The 20,062-nt window shown below is 41.5% G+C and overlaps 1 protein-coding gene across 4 annotated transcripts in view; it reads right to left on the reverse strand.

Moving 5' to 3' along the window:
• Positions 1-2,104: 2,104 nt before the first annotated feature.
• LOC124130404 (monocarboxylate transporter 12-like) overlaps positions 2,105-20,062 on the reverse strand; it is a 33,810-nt gene continuing 15,852 nt past the window's right edge. For 2 of the 4 annotated variants that reach the window (XM_046493582.2, XM_046493577.2), the window contains exons 2-6: positions 9,396-9,620; positions 7,054-7,197; positions 4,353-5,294; positions 3,658-3,708; positions 2,105-2,381 (exon numbers count right to left, since the gene is read on the reverse strand). In XM_046493582.2, the coding sequence (XP_046349538.1) occupies positions 2,245-2,381; positions 3,658-3,708; positions 4,353-5,294; positions 7,054-7,197; positions 9,396-9,597 (1,476 nt within the window). In that variant the 5' untranslated portion in view covers positions 9,598-9,620 and the 3' untranslated portion in view covers positions 2,105-2,244. Of the gene's footprint in view, positions 2,382-3,657; positions 3,709-4,352; positions 5,295-7,053; positions 7,198-9,395; positions 9,621-13,762; positions 14,369-20,062 lie in introns of those variants that run through there. The other 2 variants (XM_048391297.1, XM_046493578.2) reach the window with 2 other exon arrangements.

The following is a 20,062-nucleotide window of genomic DNA, read 5'->3' on the forward strand; positions in this document are numbered from 1 at the left end:
AGAATAACCCACTCGGTACAAGTGATTACGGAAAATATGTCACTGACATATTTTACGTAATCAGTCGTACCGAGTGGGTTATTCTAATTATTTCCCATAGTCATATTAAAGACGTTTCAAGGAAAAAAACATGTCGCCGATCAAGAATCAGCTGTTTTGTATCTTTCCGCGTGTGAAAAAAAACTGTCTATTCACTCCAATTGCATGACGCAGTATTAACGTGTTGTTACGCGTGAAAAATATAGTTCTGTTAAAATTGTAAATATCACATTATTGCAGTTATATTTCTGCCCGATTTACACAGCGTACACTATCTAGCATTGATAAAGAAGACAAGTTTCCAAAAAGGTTCATCAGGTTTTTTCATCAAAGCTTGTTATGACAAGATCTCGTTACTGACAGACAGCCCCCGTCGTGCATCGGCAGAGACATGCATTTCACATTGAGAAAACACGGAAAACCTGTCAAATTATTTAGGTGTCATTCGGAAAAAATGCCACAATCTATAACAACAATATAGACGGAATGTACAGAAGTCTTGATTATTAGAGAAAAGTTACGAAAAGAAGGTAAACTTTGAAAAGTACGATTGCTGTCACAGTGTCTGAATGAATGACCCGACTTGACCCAGATATGGGACAGCTGAAATCAGGCATGACAAGAGAACCGGCGTTACAGTTTAATCCGGACAACAAGTTTATTGAACATCGTGTGTGATTTGAGACAAGTGTGACTGATGAGAAACATGTGCATGTGGGGTTTTAGGAGGACTTGTCAAACGCGCTTGTGGAGTGGACACAGATGGCGGGAGTTTGTTGATATTTTGATGTGATTAATAATAGTCAAATACCTGTTCATAGACTTACACGGTATCTGGAGACTTGGTGCCAAACTGTCCGCATGTACGTAGTTCATTTACTTCAATATTGGACACAGGATCAGCTCGCAGGGGTAAGTTTTTTTCCTTGTATGTTTAATTATTTTTGTTTTGATTTCAAAACCTCTCCGAGTTCAGCAAAGTACATCGATTTCGCAACCAGATGTTGGTAATCTCGTCGCTAAGGCATCACTCTATGCTACCCTTGATCTCCTTCAAAGTAGACATTTCGAATTCTGAACCGTCTGATGGGCATACCGAAATAATCAATTTGCAAAGAATAATGTTTAGTTGCACCTGTCCTGTGTCATTATAGACTTATGGTGCCCGGACGTCAGTCAGCCTGCATACAGCTCAGCGCCGTACTGTGCTGACCTCGCAGTGACAAAAACGTATATTTTCCGTAATCACTGGTACCTCGTGGGTTATTCTATAATTATTACCCATATGGGCTCAAATATGCAGTGTAATTACTTTCTGATATTTGCACAGTGTGCAATTAGTGATTCTCGAAGCTGATTGGTCAGTTGAACCAAGATCACTTTGACAGGTGATCAGACCAAAATCCTGTTGTTTTGGGCGAAAGTCACACTGCCAAACGGACAAGGTAATCTCAATACCATAATGTCACTCGGATCAACTCGACTTATTCCGTTACCTGCACCATACCTCGGCCGGGGTAGGGATATTGCATAACCGCGTAACGCCAGATCCCGCGCATATAGTTCTTATAACTCGGTGGCCATTCTTGAAGACAGGTGCTTCTGTGCCAAACAGAAAATAAGTTTCCACTCAGATGTGAAGATGAAACCAAACGGATATAATTCTACTGTTATATAAGGTTCCCGTCAGGTTATGTTGTGTTATGTGATAATCACGTGATAGTCATGTGATACGTTCCTGAATCAAATTCCAATATGGATTCCTGCCGGTGGTGGATGAGGCCGTATTTAACCGAGTCGAGCCGAATGATAATCCCGACTTACCTATCGAGGGACACTTAACGAAATCATAACAAGACAAATGCTTTTGTTTGATAGCAATGTTTGTTCCGTATTGTGTACATGGTAAAGCGACCCGTGAAGATTCCGAGGTAGCATAGGTCTTCAGCAACCCATGCTTGCCGTCTAATGCGACTCTGCTCGCCCTAAGAGGCGACTAACGGGATCGGGTGGTCAGGCTCGCTGACTTGGCGGTTGCAAGTTATCGTATCCCAATTGCGTGGATCGATGCTCATGATGTCAGTCACTGGATTGTCTTGTCCGGACTCGATTATTTACAGACATTCGTCATATAGCTGGATTATTGCTGATTGCGGCGTTAAACAACAACCAAACAAACAACATGGTAGAGCACAGCGGGGTACATCAGGTCCATGTCTGGCTTTCTTGTTGGTCAACCTCAAGCGACATGTCGTCGGGGTGATGGAGAAGATGTTGATGACGACGTCCGCCGCAGACGGGCATCATCATGATCACCAACACTGACACAAACAACAGCGCACCTGAAAAGTGGAGATTGATAACTTGTAAATCGGAAAGAACTTATCAGCCGGCGAAAGAATTTGTTTGTTTGTATTGTTATCGCCTAACTGGTGTAGCTGATAATAGAATCGTAGTTTAAGGTCGGTTGCTGTGTCATAACAAAAAAAAGCCTAGAAAATGGAACGTAATACTTAATGACTGAGACCGGCCCGTATAGGACCAGGGTTACAAAAGTTCTTCATCAACCCTTGTTTGTTGTAAGAGGCGACTATGCTTGCCGTAAGAGGCGACTATGCTTGCCGTAAAAGGCGACTATGCTTGCCGTAAGAGGCGACTAACGGGATCGGGTGGACAGGCTCGCTGACTTGGATCGCCGTCTTTCAGCTGGAAGAGGTGCATTAAACTAACTAACTAACTATTTAACTAACTAACTAACTGACCGAGAGGTTCAAGTTATATGGTTGTGGCACCATGTAGTGCAAGGAGACAAGGTCGGGGTGAGTACACTATTTTACACACAGGCAGAGAAGAATAAACGTTCACGTTTTGTCTGAGTTAACGCCTATGAACGTGCAAATGGAAACCTGGGCACCTGCAACTTGTATTGAGTGAGTGAGTGAGTGAGTAAGTTTGGTTTTACGCCGCTTTTAGCAATATTCCAGCAATATCACGGCGGGGGACACCAGAAATGGGCTTCACACATTGTACCCATGTCGGGAATCGAACCCGGGTTTTCGGCGTGACGAGCTAACGCTTTAACCACTTGGCTACCCGACCGCCCCAACTTGTATTGAGACTGGTGATTCACGGCTATGAAGACCTGTGAGAAACAATCGAGACAGTGTTCAATTGTTGTTACATTGCCTGGCGCTCGATTAAAGAAGACTGGTCGACTCAGAGTCGGTATAATGTGTCTGAGTTGGCTGACTGTTTAAACTGTGGCATGAGAGTTCGTTGGGCTATCAGTATAAAACCGCATACGTCCAGTGTCAAGTACAAGCACACACACACACACACACACACACACACACACACACACACACATGCAAGTCGCTGTATGACATATGGCTGAATGTTGCGTTTGCAAGTATTTCACTTCTATCTATTAATATGGGAGCCCTAAATCAGTGTTCACACTTTAGTCACAACCCATGTGAGGTGGGAGCTGACGAATCAGCGGCTCAAAATCCGGGAATCGATCTCGCACCCACTGGATCCTGACGTCAATCTGAAGCAAGCTGTGAATCTTAAGTACATAAATATGGAATCAAAGTTAACATTTCTCTCTTGAATTACCTGACAGATATATACTGTTGGAATAGGAACCAGTAGAATCGACAACCCAACCTGAAAACAAAACGAAAGACTGAATAAACTGGGGGTTTTTCACCTTTAAAAACATGGGTGTTTTATATGCCTGCACGTAATAAAACAAGTCAAACACGATATTATCTGAGCGACATGAAATCATAACGCAACGAAAATGTTAAGAAACAGTATTTAAATTTGACGCCCATTTTAGCCTTGATACTGCATTATACATACTCCACCAAACCATTACGCTGCCAAAGGGACGGTTTCAATTGTAAGCTAATTTACCACTATAGTTTCGTTTTGAGCCCAATTTGAATGACACGACGCTAAAAATAGCCATCCAATCAAATCACTGTCATGAGCGAAGGAAAGTCTGTGTTAGTTGACGACAGGAGCGGTGGAGGTGACATCAATTCCTAAACGAAGCTTCGCTGACGAATTTGTCCTGGGTATTTATTAAAATAGGATGGAAACATACTACACAGGATCATTAAAACGTGGATGATTTCTAGCCTTATCACACTTGATATCGTTTGAATATGTCTTCAAGCCGAACCAATCACATCCTTTTGTTTCTGCTCTTATAAGCAGTTAATTGTTGTCATCATTTCCGTGGTAGGACACCTCCACAAGATGAACATTTGTATTACATAACAATATTGTCCAAAGATACTAACCGGCAATAGGTGGCGCTACTAGGTATCCGCTTCCAGCAGCAATCATTTCCCAGCCAAAGGCAGCAGCTAGTTTCTCAATGCCAACACATTCGATGGTTAAAACGGTCAGAAGCGAGTACGACCCACCGCAATACATTCCCATCAACACCATGACGAGAGTCTGTGTAGCAATCGAGGTAGCTATGACAGGGGTCAGCATTACGACAACACTTGATATTAGCATCACACCAACAAAGACAGAGAGAGGGTCCGTTTTGCTATCATTTCCCATTGCACCGATCATAACTCTCGAGATTATTAGGGCTGGACCGTTCATCGCCATGGCCAAGGCCACTTCCGTTTGGGTGACGCCAAAAGTTTTGGCGAAGCTCGGAAAATGAATGAGAAATATACCTAGGCCAGAATTAAGGAGAAAAAGACTAAGACACAAAATTAAAAAGCCTACATTAACGTAAAGTGGTTTGGATTCTAAGTTTTTAATCTTTGACATTTCAAAGCTGATAGAACTTGAAATGTTCATGGCTGAATTTATTGAGTCTTTGACAACCAAATGTTGGTCTTTCCAAGAAACAGCCCGTTCTGTCTGAGCTGAATCGTAATCCTGTTTCAACATTTTGCCCTTCTCTGGTTCTGTATTTGCCTTACATGATTCACTGGCTTTGCGGTTCCTAAACAGCTTGAAGCACATACTATTGTCGTTGTGTTCGTGAACAGGAAACATAACAGCTCCGCACACCACCATCTGCAAGGACAAACCTGCAAGGATTGCCAGAGTCTCTCGCCACGACAAAACGTCGAGCAGGTGGCGACACACAAGCGGAAGTATGAGTATTCCCGCACCGGATGCAGATAGCGCGAGTCCCGTGACAAAGGTCCGCCGCTTCACGAAGAACAGATTAACGATGACGATGGAGGCAGAGTAGGTGAGTCCAAGGCCTATTCCTGTGCAGAAGAGACAGAATCATTGGAAATAGGTCACAATTTCAAAAACATACCTGATCTACATTTCAGACGGAAAAAATATGGATGAATATGAATGACATATACGACCGGATTTGTTCATATTACCAGTCAAGTCACGATCTAATGACCGCACAGCTTCCCTCTCCTTTCATTGTCCGGCTTCCGTCCGTCGCCAAAGTCCGGCAGTTGTTGGGCGAAACCGCATTATCAGTGGTTCATATTGGGAAAGGGAGGTCACTCTAACTTCAAACGGGAGCTATCTCCGTTGTTTTCGTATTTGCGAGTAATGGCGTCACCCACGCTGTACGTTGTTGGTCCAGCTATTAAATGCCCAGCTTATCCCTAAGGTAAATCGTATGCGTAATTAAATGTTTGAATGCATTATATATTTATGTTTCCATCCGTACATCTTTTAAGATTGGTTTAGTGGTGATAACCATTTTCTAAAATGTGGGCCCACATCTTTTCCGTCATCTATGGTGATCGAAACAAGTGGGCCCATATTTGTATTTCGCCTAGCTTCGTTAGGTTGTTTCGTTAGTTCTGATAATCAATCCCTTAATGTGGGCAGACGTTCTTCCGTCATATTGATGCAACAGGAGGGACCACATTTATTAATCGCGAAATTCGACTTAAATATTGATAATCATTTTCTCAAATGTGGGCCCACATTGTTCCCGTCATATATGGTGATCGAAACAAGTGGGCCCACATTTGTATATCGCCTAGTGGGTAGACGTTCTTCCGTCATAGTGATTGCAAAAGGAAGGACCACATTAAAAAATCGCTAGCTTCATTAGCTTGGCTTACTTATAACCATTTTCAAAAATGTGGGCCCACATTGTTCCCGTCTTATAGTGATCGAAACAGGTGGTCCCACATTTATAAATCGCTGGGTTTCATTAGGTTGACGAAGTCATTTAGGCTAGTGGGCTCACGTTTGTCATTATGTGACATTATATATTATTCATATTTTGTAATATTGATGGGAAATATCTTTATAAATCATTTCGTGTGACATTAATTGCATGAAAGGCACAAAAGTCTTTGTAGTTTGAATAACTGAGTCATAGCTGACCACACTAGTTTTACAAAAATAGCTACCAAGCAAGAAACTTAAATCTGCTTCAAATTAAATTTACAGAGGCAATACCACTCATTCTACTTTTTCCAATATAACACATCAATCTAATCTTAAGTGTTGGTGGCGATATAAGCCTGAAAATATGTCTACACTTGAACTGATCTCGGACATGATACAAGCCTCAAACGTTTCCGAGAACTTGTTCCATAAAAGGAATAACTCATGAATATTAATGACCCCACGACCTAGTTTGGCGATGTTCGTAGAAGTGAGTTCTGCTGTATTGCCATCTTATTTGTACATTTTAATCCAATTATAAGTCATAATACTTATTTTAAATAGACAAATTATGAGTTCGTTATGCGGGTTTGTTTACGTAGTATATATTCTCAACAACAAGTGCGTTTAGTTTCGAATGTGAGCCCACCTCGAACTTTCGATTAGACAAACGGAGTTAGCTCCCTTCTCGAACCACCGATAATGCGGTTTCGCCAGTTATTGTCTAGTGCTTTGCATTCCTTGTCAGAATGAGTGAGTATGGTTTTATATCGCGTTTAGCAATATTCCAGCTATATCACGGAGACATCAGAAATGGGCATCACACATTGTACCCAAGTCGGGTGCAGAACCTGAGACAATATCTTGCATCCTTACCTGAGACAATGCCCATGAAAACGAGAAGGAGACGTATACTGTGGACGAAGCTGCTGATTATGAGGCCAGCCGCCAACAACGTCCCCCCTGTGATGACCGACGCCCGGCAGCTGACTTGTGATGATATAACGCTGGACACTGGGCCTGGTGGAGAAATCTGACATATGATATAATGCTGGACACTGGGCCTGGTGGATATGTCTGACATATGATATAACACTGGACACTGGGCCTGGTGGAGAAATCTAACATATGATATAACACTGGACACTGGGCCTGGTGGAGAAATCTAACATATGATATAACACTGGACACTGGGCCTGGTGGAGAAATCTAACATATGATATAACACTGGACACTTGGCCTGGTGGAGAAATCTAACATATGATATAACACTGGACACTGGGCCTGGTGGAGAAATCTAACATATGATATAACACTGGACACTGGGCCTGGTGGAGAAATCTAACATATGATATAACACTGGACACTGGGCCTGGTGGAGAAATCTAACATATGATATAACACTGGACACTTAGCCTGGTGGAGAAATCTAACATATGATATAACACTGGACACTTAGCCTGGTGGAGAAATCTGACATGTGATATAACACTGGACACTGGGCCTGGTGGATATGTCTGACATATGATATAACACTGGACACTTGGCATGGTGGAGAAATCTAACATATGATATAACACTGGACACTGGGCCTGGTGGAGAAATCTAACATATGATATAACACTGGACACTGGGCCTGGTGGAGAAATCTGACATATGATATAACACTGGACACTTGTCCTGGTGGATAAGTCTGACATATGATATAACACTGGACACTGGGCCTGGTGGAGAAATCTGACATATGATATAACACTGGACACTGGGCCTGGTGGATATGTCTGACATATGATATAACACTGGACACTGGGCCTGGTGGATATGTCTGACATATGATATAACACTGGACACTGGGCCTGGTGGAGAAATCTGACATATGATATAACACTGGACACTTGGCCTGGTGGATAAGTCTGACATATGATATAACACTGGACACTGGGCCTGGTGGAGAAATCTGACATATGATATAACACTGGACACTTGGCCAGGTGGATATGTCTGACATATGATATAACACTGGACACTGGGCCTGGTGGATATGTCTGACATATGATATAACACTGGGCCTGGTGGATATGTCTGACATATGATATAACACTGGACACTGGGCCTGGTGGAGAAATCTGACATATGATATAACACTGGACACTGGGCCTGGTGGAGAAATCTGACATATGATATAACACTGGACACTTGGCCTGGTGGATATGTCTGACATATGATATAACACTGGACACTGGGCCTGGTGGAGAAATCTGACATATGATATAACACTGGGCCTGGTGGATATGTCTGACATATGATATAACACTGGACACTGGGCCTGGTGGAGAAATCTGACATATGATATAACACTGGACACTTGGCCAGGTGGTGAAATCTGGCATATGATATTACACTGGACACTTAGGCTGGAAGACAAAACTGAGATACCATGTAACGCTGGGCCTGATCAACATTTAGATACGATATAATGCTGGACACCGAGACTGGATAGTGACTGAGTTTGATTTTACGCCGCTTTTAACAATATTCCAGCAAGTTCACGGTGGGGGACACCAGAAATGGGCTTCACACATTGTACCCATCGAACCCGGATCGAACACGCTTTAACCACCGGAATATGACATAACGCTGACAGTATGACAGAAAAGTGATTATTGTTTACAGCCAGCAATATGCGATTTATGTCTAGCTGACATGCCAATTATCGAGACAAAGACAAAACAGTGCTTGATAGTCACCGAGCCTGACCAACCGATCCACTGTGTCGTCTCCCACAACAGGCACAGGGTGCTGGGTCAAGTCTAACCCGGACTCGGTTCAACTGCCACGCCCATTCCAGATTCAATGAGTTCATAAAATGATTAGCATATTTAATACAATCAATAGTTACAGCCAGGTTTACTTCATGGCCGCCCCGTGAAGATCCGGATTAGAATAGGTCTTCAACCCATGTCGCAACGGGCAACTGTACCTGTCGAAAGAGGCGACTAACGGGATCGGGTGTTCAGGCTCGCTGACATGTCATCGTATCACGATTGCGTGGATCAATACATATGATTATCCACCACTGGATTGTCTGGCCCAGTTTATTTACAGACCGCCGTCATATAGCTTGAATAACGATGAATGTGGCGTTGCAGAACAAACAAACAAACTGAACGGCCAGTCTGGCCACAGCTTTTACAATCAGGCTGTGTTCTATTCCGTACCTGCCAGCTGCATGAGTGACGCAAAGAGTGACGTCACCCATGACGTCATTGCGACACTCTCCTGAAACTGTTCCAGGAATACCGTCTGGAAGATGCCTCCCACATACGCCAGGCCTGGGCCTATGAGGAGATTTATGTAGGCCGCAAACAGCACGACCCAAGCCCAGCCGCCGTCTATGTCACGTGACTGTCGTGACGTCATGTCCGGACCCCTTCAGATCATATCTGAAAGAGATCAGTTATAGTTGTAATAGTTGTTTGAACATTTCTTTACAAAAACATATTGTGTTTGTCCATTGACAAGGAACACTTCAATAGGTTCATAATATACCTGGGTCGTTGTGACATATTTCTATTATGATCACAATTTCATATAATTATAGATTTGTGTCATTTTGTGTTAATGTTACACAACGATAACTAATATTGTTTATCTCTATATGTCCCGAATCCTAATTATTAAGGATCTGTTATTAGATCAAATTTGGTGTAAATGTTACACAATGATAACTAATATTGTATATTTGTATTTATCCTGAATCCTAATATACTAGTAAAAGGTGACTATGCTTGTCGTAAAAGACGACTTTGATTGTCGTAAAAGGCGACTAACGGGATCGGGTGGTCAGGCTCGCTGACTTGGTTGATGCATGTCATCGATCCAATTTGCGTGGATCGATGCTCATGATGTAAATCACTGGACTGTCTGGTCCAGACTCGATTATTTACAGCCCGCCGTCATATAGCTGGAAAATTGCTGAGTACGGCGTTAAACAACAAACATTATTATGAATTAAAACATATATACAAGTTTGTGTAAATGTTACATTGTGATACTTCTCCATAAACAAAATAGAATCATAAATGCATCAGAACCATACACAAGCACTTACTTACTTACACGAACACATGAATATGAAGTGGGGAGATCATAAGGCAACTTTTGATTGCCATGGCACAGTGCATAGTAGAACATAGGCGAGCGGCCATCATTTTAATTAGTTGTAAGTCAAGTGAGCTTTTTTCGTAGCATGTTTGTCCGGCGCCTGTCGTGTGTCGTGCTTCATGAACAACTCAGAAACCACTGGTCAAATCACTTTCAATATCGCCGCCACCCTCATTGGAAGCTGAATATTCTGATGGCTTAAATCAGCCCTATCTGTTCCAAATGTAATAAAATGGTATGTGAACTTAGCGGTAGGGCTTATAAACATGTTTATTACTTGCCCGTGAAGAGATCACCCGTTTAATAAACATATAGCTTTATTACACATTGTGTAATACCAAAACGCGTGCTTATGTACTCTCGGAACACGTTTCACGAACAAATATTGAAAGCTCTCAACATCTCTTGGCTTATTCAACGACATTGCGTGTGGAGTTGATAGATCACTGAGAGGAGCTTATGCACACTCGATGACCCCAGCAACCTTGTTGCTAGGCTGACGTCACATGGCATTGTTTCGCCGATGGATCTTGCATCAAAATTCCACAAATTACGTCATCGGGTATTGTGACGTTATTGAAAACTTTGAGGTGCAAGGCCCGTTCCACAAGGCGATCGTATTGTAGCGCAACGACAGTCGTTGGTCTAAGTTAAAGTATGTGAGATGCGAAAGTCTTAGCCCTACGATAACTTTGTGAATTCTAAAGGTAGACCCGTTGCATGGTATGAAATTCATACGTTTCAACTTTTGACGTGTTTGAAGTATTATTCTGTTAAACTCAATTTGACTATGTCGTGGATCATGTAGGTGTCAGCCAATTCATACTCAACAGTATAATTAAAAAAACGTTATAAATTGCAAGTAATAAATAAAATACTAAACTCGCTCCCGTGTAAAACCAATTTTATGAAACTCGTGAATAGTTGTGGTATCTGACTCGCTTTCGCTCGTCAGATACCACAACTTTTCACTCGTTTCATAAAATTGGTATTACACGGGAGCTCGTTTAGTATTCTATATATGTTCGTTTTTTGCCGATACTTTCAATTTCGATCCTTGCACGTTGATCATATTCGAATCCGAGTTTCGGTATGGCCATCTTGCCACCCGTCATGCAATAGTGCAATGGTGATCACTCTGTCAATAAGATTTGGTACCTAACTGTGGGGGTCTCAATATGTAAGTTGCGTTTCTTTGCGATATTTTTAATTCGGACCTTATTTTGACAATGCTCTTAAAGACTCTTGTGTATATATATATATATATATATATATATATATATATATATATATATATATACGCTGACTCTGTAAACCTCCTCTGAACCTTTGGTATGTATATTTCTCCTGATGATGTTCTCATATTTTGTTAAAAGCTTTAGATTTTAGTCTTATTTTTAGTCCATAGAATTTATGCAGATAATATTTGAATATCTTGCAGCAATTGTTTTAACTGTCTGTCTTTGTTGACATTTTAAACCGATGACTACATATGCAGGTGAGCTATAGTGTAATATATGTAAACTATTTAATAAATAAAGTTAATCAATTACCTTAAACAAGCAAATAAAGTGAAACATAATAATAAAACACCCCCAACACACACACACACACACACACACACACACACACACACACACACAACAAAAACAAAACAGCAACAAAAAACAAAAACAAAAAAAATAAAACAAAAACAAAAAAACGTAATCTTGATTCCAGTGTGCCTTACTGTCATGCAGTCAAACCAAAAAACATACAGCCACGCCCCATCAATCCTGACGGTATCGCCCGGGGGAAGACATTCCACGAATTCCTGATTTGTACTAATATCGTGAAACCAGGAACGGACATTCACGATAGTGAACGTGTTGAAAGCTAAGATGAGATTCTCGATGGGGCTCCTGACATGCGGAGGGCTCCTGACTTGCGTAGATCACAATACATAAGTACAATAGAATCGGTTACATTCCCATCCAAGGGACTCGCCCAATCAATACTTGTATCAGTCAGTAAGGCTTCACTATTTTGTGTACTGTCCTAACATGAACACAGGGTCAAAATGACTCGATCTCTCAGATCACTAAGACCGCATCCATGGTCTTAGAAAGCGTGAGCTCAGTGGTTCGATCCCCGACGTCTTGGCAAAAGACGTTAAAAGATGGTACTTGTTGTTTCAAAACCTGTCGCTCGACATTTTAGGGAGACCGGAAGGTCGGGTGTTCGATTCCCGGACGCGTCACACCAAGACATTTTTTAAAGAGTGTACACTGTCTGGCGTTCGGCATTGAGGAGCTAAAACAAAGACTGTCCGGCTCAGGGGCAGTATACTGAGTCTGAATGGGTATCCATGTTAAACTGAGGCATAGCAACTCAGTTGGATAACCCTATTACTACACTGTTATCTATTATCGCCATACTCCGGACCAGTGCAAAGCAGGCACACACATGCGCGCGCACGTGAATGCACGTGGCAATATATGGATCAATGATATCAAAGCGACGTTAAACCCAATTTCACCTCACCTCACTAAAGATCATCTAAGGATCAATGTTAATAATGTTAGCTAAGGTACACCACTAAACTTTTCATGGGGATATTCGGAGTGCCAGATGGGGGATACATCTGACTGAACGTTTGGACCGGCTAGCGTACGGACCTGGTCTGGATCTCACAAATGGAGCTTCATTTCAAGTAATAATAAACGAAAGGTAACATTGGAGCGTGCGTGCGAAGTTTTAGAGGATTAGTTACATACAAGGGCCGGTCGGGTAGGCTAGTGGTTAAAGCGTTCGCTCGTCACGCCGAAGACCCGGGTTCGATTCCCGACATGGGTACAATGTGTGAAGCCCATTTCTGGTGTCCCCCGCAGTGATATTGCTGGAATATTGCTAAAAGCGGCGTAAAACTCACTCACTCACTCACTGAGTTACATTCGAGTTTCACGTCTCTCCCAACACGATGACAAAATGAGTCCCAAGTTCTCTCCAATGTGTGAGTCTTAACAATACTACTCAATTCCTGATAGGGATACTGTGCCAGCTGACACTGTTACCAAAGTTGTATGAACAACGCACATAAACGTTTATTTTTGTTTATTATGAAATAAAGATTTATCCCACAATTTGTTACCCCGAGTGAGTGAGTTGGGTTTAACGCCGCTTTTAACAGTTTTCCAGTGGCGCATGTGTCAGACGTTTACCACTTCGGTGAAACCCACGAGCACGGGTATGGTGCTGACAAACCTAGAAACATAATCGGGGCGAACCGGGATTCGAACCCACAATCATAGGTTAGGCAACTCTGCAGAGCGAATCGCGGCGCCTTAGACGACTAGGCCATCCGTGCCCCCTGGACACCCAGAATATCCCTATCAAATGTTGAATAGCATATTACAAGGATTACTCACAGAATGTCACCTACCTGTGTTTAGCATCTATTGTACCTGTTCGACACCGCAAGTCACATACATACCAGTGTGTCCAGCAATGGTTGATCAGATTTGTGTGATCACCTCCACAGAGTGTTGGAAAAATGCTTGGTCTTGCAAATGTCGCACACTGCTTCGTCTTGACCTTGTCCTACAGTTTGGGCTTCAGTCACTGTACACCTTATTTGAACAGGACAGAGCGCTCGGGGACAAAAAAATTACAAGCAAATAGGACAGACGGGCAACGAAACACTTGTCAAATATTTATTGTGTCGTTCGTACAGCGATCACCGAGTGTCTTCGGTCATACATGAAATGAGGGCGCCTTTTCAAAGTGGTATTGACCTGTCGCCGACATACATTAATGGGCATATGATACCTTCGGGTCAGGACGGGAACGGTGTTGTGCTTGAAGCTGTGGTAGGATGTAGCCCGTATCTACCACATATGCAACTTATGTGTCGCTGGAAGAGTACACCAGGTGTATGACGCAGTGCACATAGGTGTATGATGAAGTATAATCAGGTGTATGATGAAGTATAATCAGCTGTATGATGAAGTACACTCAGCTGTATGATGAAATACAACCAGCTGTATGGTGAAGTACAACCAGCTGTATGATGAAGTACAACCAGCTGTATGATGAAGTATAATCAGGTGTATGATGACGTGCATCCAGGTGTATGATGTACACTCAGGTGTATGATGAAGTATAATCAGGTGTATGATGACGTGCATCCAGGTGTATGATGAAGTATAATCAGGTGTATGATGACGTGCATCCAGGTGTATGATGTACACTCAGGTGTATGATGAAGTACACTCAGGTGTATGATGAAGTACACTCAGGTGTATGATGAAGTACAACCAGCTGTATGATGAAGTACAAACAGCTGTATGATGAAGTACAACCAGCTGTATGATGAAGTATACACAGCTGTATGATGAAGTACACTCAGGTGTATGATGAAGTACACTCAGGTGTATGATGAAGTACACTCAGGTGTATGATGAAGTTCAACCAGCTGTATGATGAAGTATACGCAGCTGTATGATGAAGTACAACCAGCTGTATGATGAAGTACAACCAGCTGTATGATGGAGTACATCAAGGTGTATGATGAAGTACAACCAGCTGTATGATGGAGTACATCCAGGTGTATGATGAAGTACACTCAGGTGTATGATGAAGTACAACCAGCTGTATGATGAAGTACAAACAGCTGTATGATGAAGACCAACCAGCTGTATGATGAAGTACACTCAGGTGTATGATGAAGTACAACCAGGTGTATGATGAAGTATACACAGCTGTATGATGAAGTACACTCAGGTGTATCATGAAGTACAACCAGCTGTATGATGAAGTACAAACAGCTGTATGATAAAGTACAACCAGCTGTATGATGAAGTACAAACAGCTATATGATGAAGTACAACCAGCTGTATGATGAAGTACAACCAGCTGTTTGATGAAGTACTTGATACGTCCAGTAGAATACCTAGGGTCCTAACTACCCACATGTTGTTAGGTCTGTGTAGAAAATGTGTATATGGCTACAAATAGCACGATAATGTATGCCTCGTTTGAATATTTAGCAGCGCTTTGGCTGATGACTACCTCCATCGCGCAGTTGCGCAGTTGCTGATCATGTTCTGAGTTATCAAAACGTCACGGTCACAGCGCTGAATCCTAATCCGCGGATAACTAGTGTGAAGATTGGCCGTACGTTTACTAGCACATGACAGTTCACTGACACAATAGCATCTGGGGGGGGCATACCAATAAGTCTATCATGTAACGTATGTGCATATACCTTTAGAGAATTTATAAATCGTTTCATTTGAACGATCAAAACGATCATATGAGTTATTAATCTGTATTCACTTTCAAATTATTATTATTATTATTATTATTATTATTATTATTGTTGTTGTTATTTACAGATTAAAATAGAAAATGTAGCAAAGCGGGTTTGGGTGATCCTGGCACAGTCAGGCTGGTTAGGCTCATCATCAGCTCAGGGCCCTTGCCCCCTCTACACGCAGCCCAGACAGCGAATGGGGCTTCTCCCAGGAAGCGCTGCCTAGTCAAACCCATCCAGAACTTTTCGGAGAATATGAAGACTCCCCAACACTGCAGCCTTCTGCATTACCCAAATTCTCAGAAGGGCTGTGTTCCTTGTAGTAAACCCGGGTACTCTCCCAATGTAAGTCAACAGATTGGGAGGTACCAAACCTTAGGCACCGAGAACAATTGGGAGTCGGACTGACGGACAACTTGGTACTTGGGATGCAGGCGTATTATTATTATTATTATTCCTTCAAAGAGTAAGAGTGATCTTAAGTTGTGATAATATGCATCCATGACTCTGGACTTCAGGCTTTCCCCTCAAATTAGAATACTTTATGTATTGTGTGGAGTGACAAAGACTACAGTCATTATAAGTCGCGAATCTCGAGGGGTATACGTGCGTGATGTATCCTGTGTGTGAGCCTACATGAGAGGTCAGGCTCGGGGTACATAGGATCATACGCAGGTTACATCACACCATATGAGCCGAGGGATCGGTTGGTTGACAAAGAATGTATTTTTACCGACATTCATTCCTACATGTCCGGAATATATGTCCGCAGTTTCACTGAGTTCGCAAACCTCGGAGCAGACGTCGCAAACGAACCGAGTTACTTCCCTTTACCCAGTGCCTTAAGTGAGTGAGTGAGTGAATTGGGTTTAACGCCGCTTTTAACATTATTCCTGTTACATCACGGCGTGTCAGCTTAATGTGGGAGGAAAGCCCGAAGTGATGCAGGTCTCAGACGTTTACCACTTCGGTGAAACCCACGAGCACGGGTATGGTGCTGACAAACCTAGAAACATAATCGGGGCGAACCGGGATTCGAACCCACAATCATAGGTTTCTGGCATGCCCAAGGGAAGCAACTCTGCAGAGCGAATCGCGGCGCCTCAGACGACTGGGTCACCCGTGCCCCCAGATGTTCCAGTATTTATTGTTGAGTTAATGTGTTATACATAATATATTAATTAAACAATAATTATAAATACACATTTCATTTTGATAGGGGTATTAGCGTAGAGTTTGTATACATAACAAATATAATATTTCATTCTTTCAACACAACATTTGATAATAATCGTTCAGGAACCATACATACAATTACTTAAGCAGATCTCACTTATACCGTTGTCATATAAATCCTATATAAATGATATTTGCCGTTGAACGTAATATGTGTATTGGTTCTCCATCAGCATATGATTAATCATACATGAGTGCAATAAATACACAACTATTCATGACAGTAGATCTAATTCATTTACATATTCAATAATGACTGAGATATTATTCAATATTCATGCAGAGATTATTTAGAAATACACATAATACATAATATTTGCCACTTTCTATTCATCATAAATAGTACATTTCTATCATGATATTATTTGACGTAAATAATAGAGTTTGTATATGTGAGCTTACCTTAAATTAGAAGGGCGAATTCCTTGAGTCAGTGATCAGTCAAAGAGATGAGGTTGGGGATTTTACGAGCGTTTTCCGACTGTACGCGTATGTCGGACACGGTTTGATATGAAATCACGGACCTCTTTTTTAGTCTCAAAAGTACAGTAAACTACGGTTATAACGAACACGCTTATAACGAACAGACGGATATAACGAACAAACTTTTTAGTTTTGCCGTTTTGCTGTATATATGCTTATAACGAACTACGGTTATAACGAACTAAAAAAAGTAGTCCCTTTGAGTTCGTTATAACCGTAGTTTACTGTACTGGAAACACCGCTGATCAAAGTAGGAATTCTCTTAATTTGCCAAAAAATACAATGTGTCCTTTAATTTCAATTTTGGTTGGTTTGGTTAGGTAATTTACTGATAGAAATTTGATTGGACAGGCCGCAATGAGTTCTAAAAGGACGTGTCACGTGACCGAGAGAAATTGCGTTCATTACATCATATTATTTATATTGTGTTTTACAGCTGCTGCCTGGTTGTCTAGACAATGGTTATTAAGGTAATTTACAGGTAAAGAAATCAATAGATTGGTTGTTTTTTTAAGTTAGACACTGGCGATAGCATATGGTTGATGTTAATTAGGTTTGCTAGGTCAGCACGACCTTGACATGATGGGTAATTAAAGTGACATTTCAATGTAGTAACTGTATAGAAATAATTGCATGAAATATATGGCAAATATGTGTAAAATATATACATACAAATTGATATAAAAATGTTAAAGATTTTATCTTGAATTGTGCACTGTCACAATATCATAAGTATCGATCTATACAAATGGGATACGATGACATGCATCAACATCATGATGCATGTCATCGTATCTCAATTGCGTGGATCGATGCTCATGATGTAAATCACTGGATTGTCTGGTCCAGACTCGATTGTTTACAGACCGCCATCATATAGCTGAGTGCGGCAAACAAACAAATATTACCTATTCGTATTTAGGTCGTACACATCGATAAAAGAAACGCGAATATCATACATGTTGGTTAATATATGAAGAAATGCTCGTATTCAAGAAATATTAGACTGGTTCGATGCAAACACGAACATACAAATGTACGTACTGATATGTTGTGTGAATCGACGCTCATGAACGCATTACATGTGACGTCATAGATCCATGACTCGCGATGCACCAATTGTCTCGTGCAGGATTAGCGTGTAAAGTTTTAAAATCACGTGCAGCATATCGTGATAATAATAAAGCCGCTGTTGTAACACTTGACTGATTGTTAGTGCTACACATCGGAAACATCTCCTCTTAACATACATGCTTCTCTGCATGGTTCTAAAGTTCACGTTTTATTTGAGCATGTATCTGGAATACTGCAGGAAGGGTTGTCAACATACAAAACCATACCGTATTAGAGCTACGAAGTGTACACTGATAAGTGTTACATTTATGAAATTCACTTACTTCCTTACTTATATTGGAGATTTAACGTGCGCTTTCCGACTGATGCGTATTTCGCACACGGGCCCGGCCAGGCCATTAAATGTGTTTCCGAAAGGGGCGAAAGTAGTGTGTGCAACCCAAGAGGGGGCTTTAGGGCTTGCTTATATAGAATTGGGGAATTTTGAAATTTGTAATAGATGCCGAGGGGGTTGGGGAGGAGAACTAAGGGAGCTGGGTATGGTGGATGTTTGTTTGTTTATGTGATTTTGATTTGGTAGGTTATTGTGTTTTTAGATGCGTTTTATTAGTTCCGTTTTGATTAAGAATACGCCTAAGGCCTTGAAGTTTTCTAGTTTATTTTGTGGGTTTAGTGTTGCTTCTAGAGTGAGAGCCTTGTTTAGATTGAGGGTGGTTTGTAATGCGGTTCGATGTGTTAGGTAGTGTGTGCAGTGGATGAGTGCGTGTTCTGGGGTTTCTAGTTGTTTGCAGTGTGGGCAGTTACCTGTTGTGTTTTTGTATTTTTTTAGGTGGTTAATGAAATTCAAATACATGCTGTGTTTTTATATTTCCGAAACTGTGTCACCATTTGCCAGTAGGAGGCCTTAGTTTGGGTCAGTTAAGAAGCCCCTGGGTAAGCCATTGCTGGTAGACGCCGACACGTCTTCCACCTGTTATTTAAGTTCTGATATTTCTGCAGTCTCAATCCGCTTCGTCACTTCCTTCCTCACAGGGGGCGGTGGGGTAGCCTAGTGGTTAAAGCGTTGGATCGTCACGCCGAAGACCCGGGATCGATTCCCGACATGGGTACTATGTGTGAAGCCCATTTCTGGTGCCCCCGCCGTGATATTGCTAGGATATTGCTAAGAGCGGCGTAAAACCATACTCACTCACTCACTCCTTCCTCAAATGTCAAACATTACTTGACGTGAAACGTGCATTCGATACTACTGAGCTTTTAAACATTAACATAACAATCTGAATATAAATTAGTTTACCATATTCGTGCTATTTTTAAAATATCTTTCGCTGTTGTGCTTAGGTTTGACAGTACTATAATAAACCTTATGACCTATAATAACCTTTAAAGGTTTAGGTTTGGTCAAGGCTAATTTTAATTCCTAGAATTAGCTGTCGGGGAATTAGCAAGGTACTGCACACAGTTAAAACAACCAAGAGAAGCATCTATTAGTGGCCAGTCTTTATTCCATGTGTCTCAACAGTCATTTACATATCACAATAAAACATAAACAAAGTACAACCTAAGCCATTAAAGTATTCCGCAAACTATGAACTAACAGTTACAGTATAAATCTTGCAATGTATCATAAAATAA

This window comes from Haliotis rufescens, unplaced genomic scaffold, assembly GCF_023055435.1.
Source record: "Haliotis rufescens isolate VD_foot unplaced genomic scaffold, xgHalRufe1.0.p SCAF_9, whole genome shotgun sequence".
Classification (NCBI taxonomy): domain Eukaryota; kingdom Metazoa; phylum Mollusca; class Gastropoda; order Lepetellida; family Haliotidae; genus Haliotis; species Haliotis rufescens.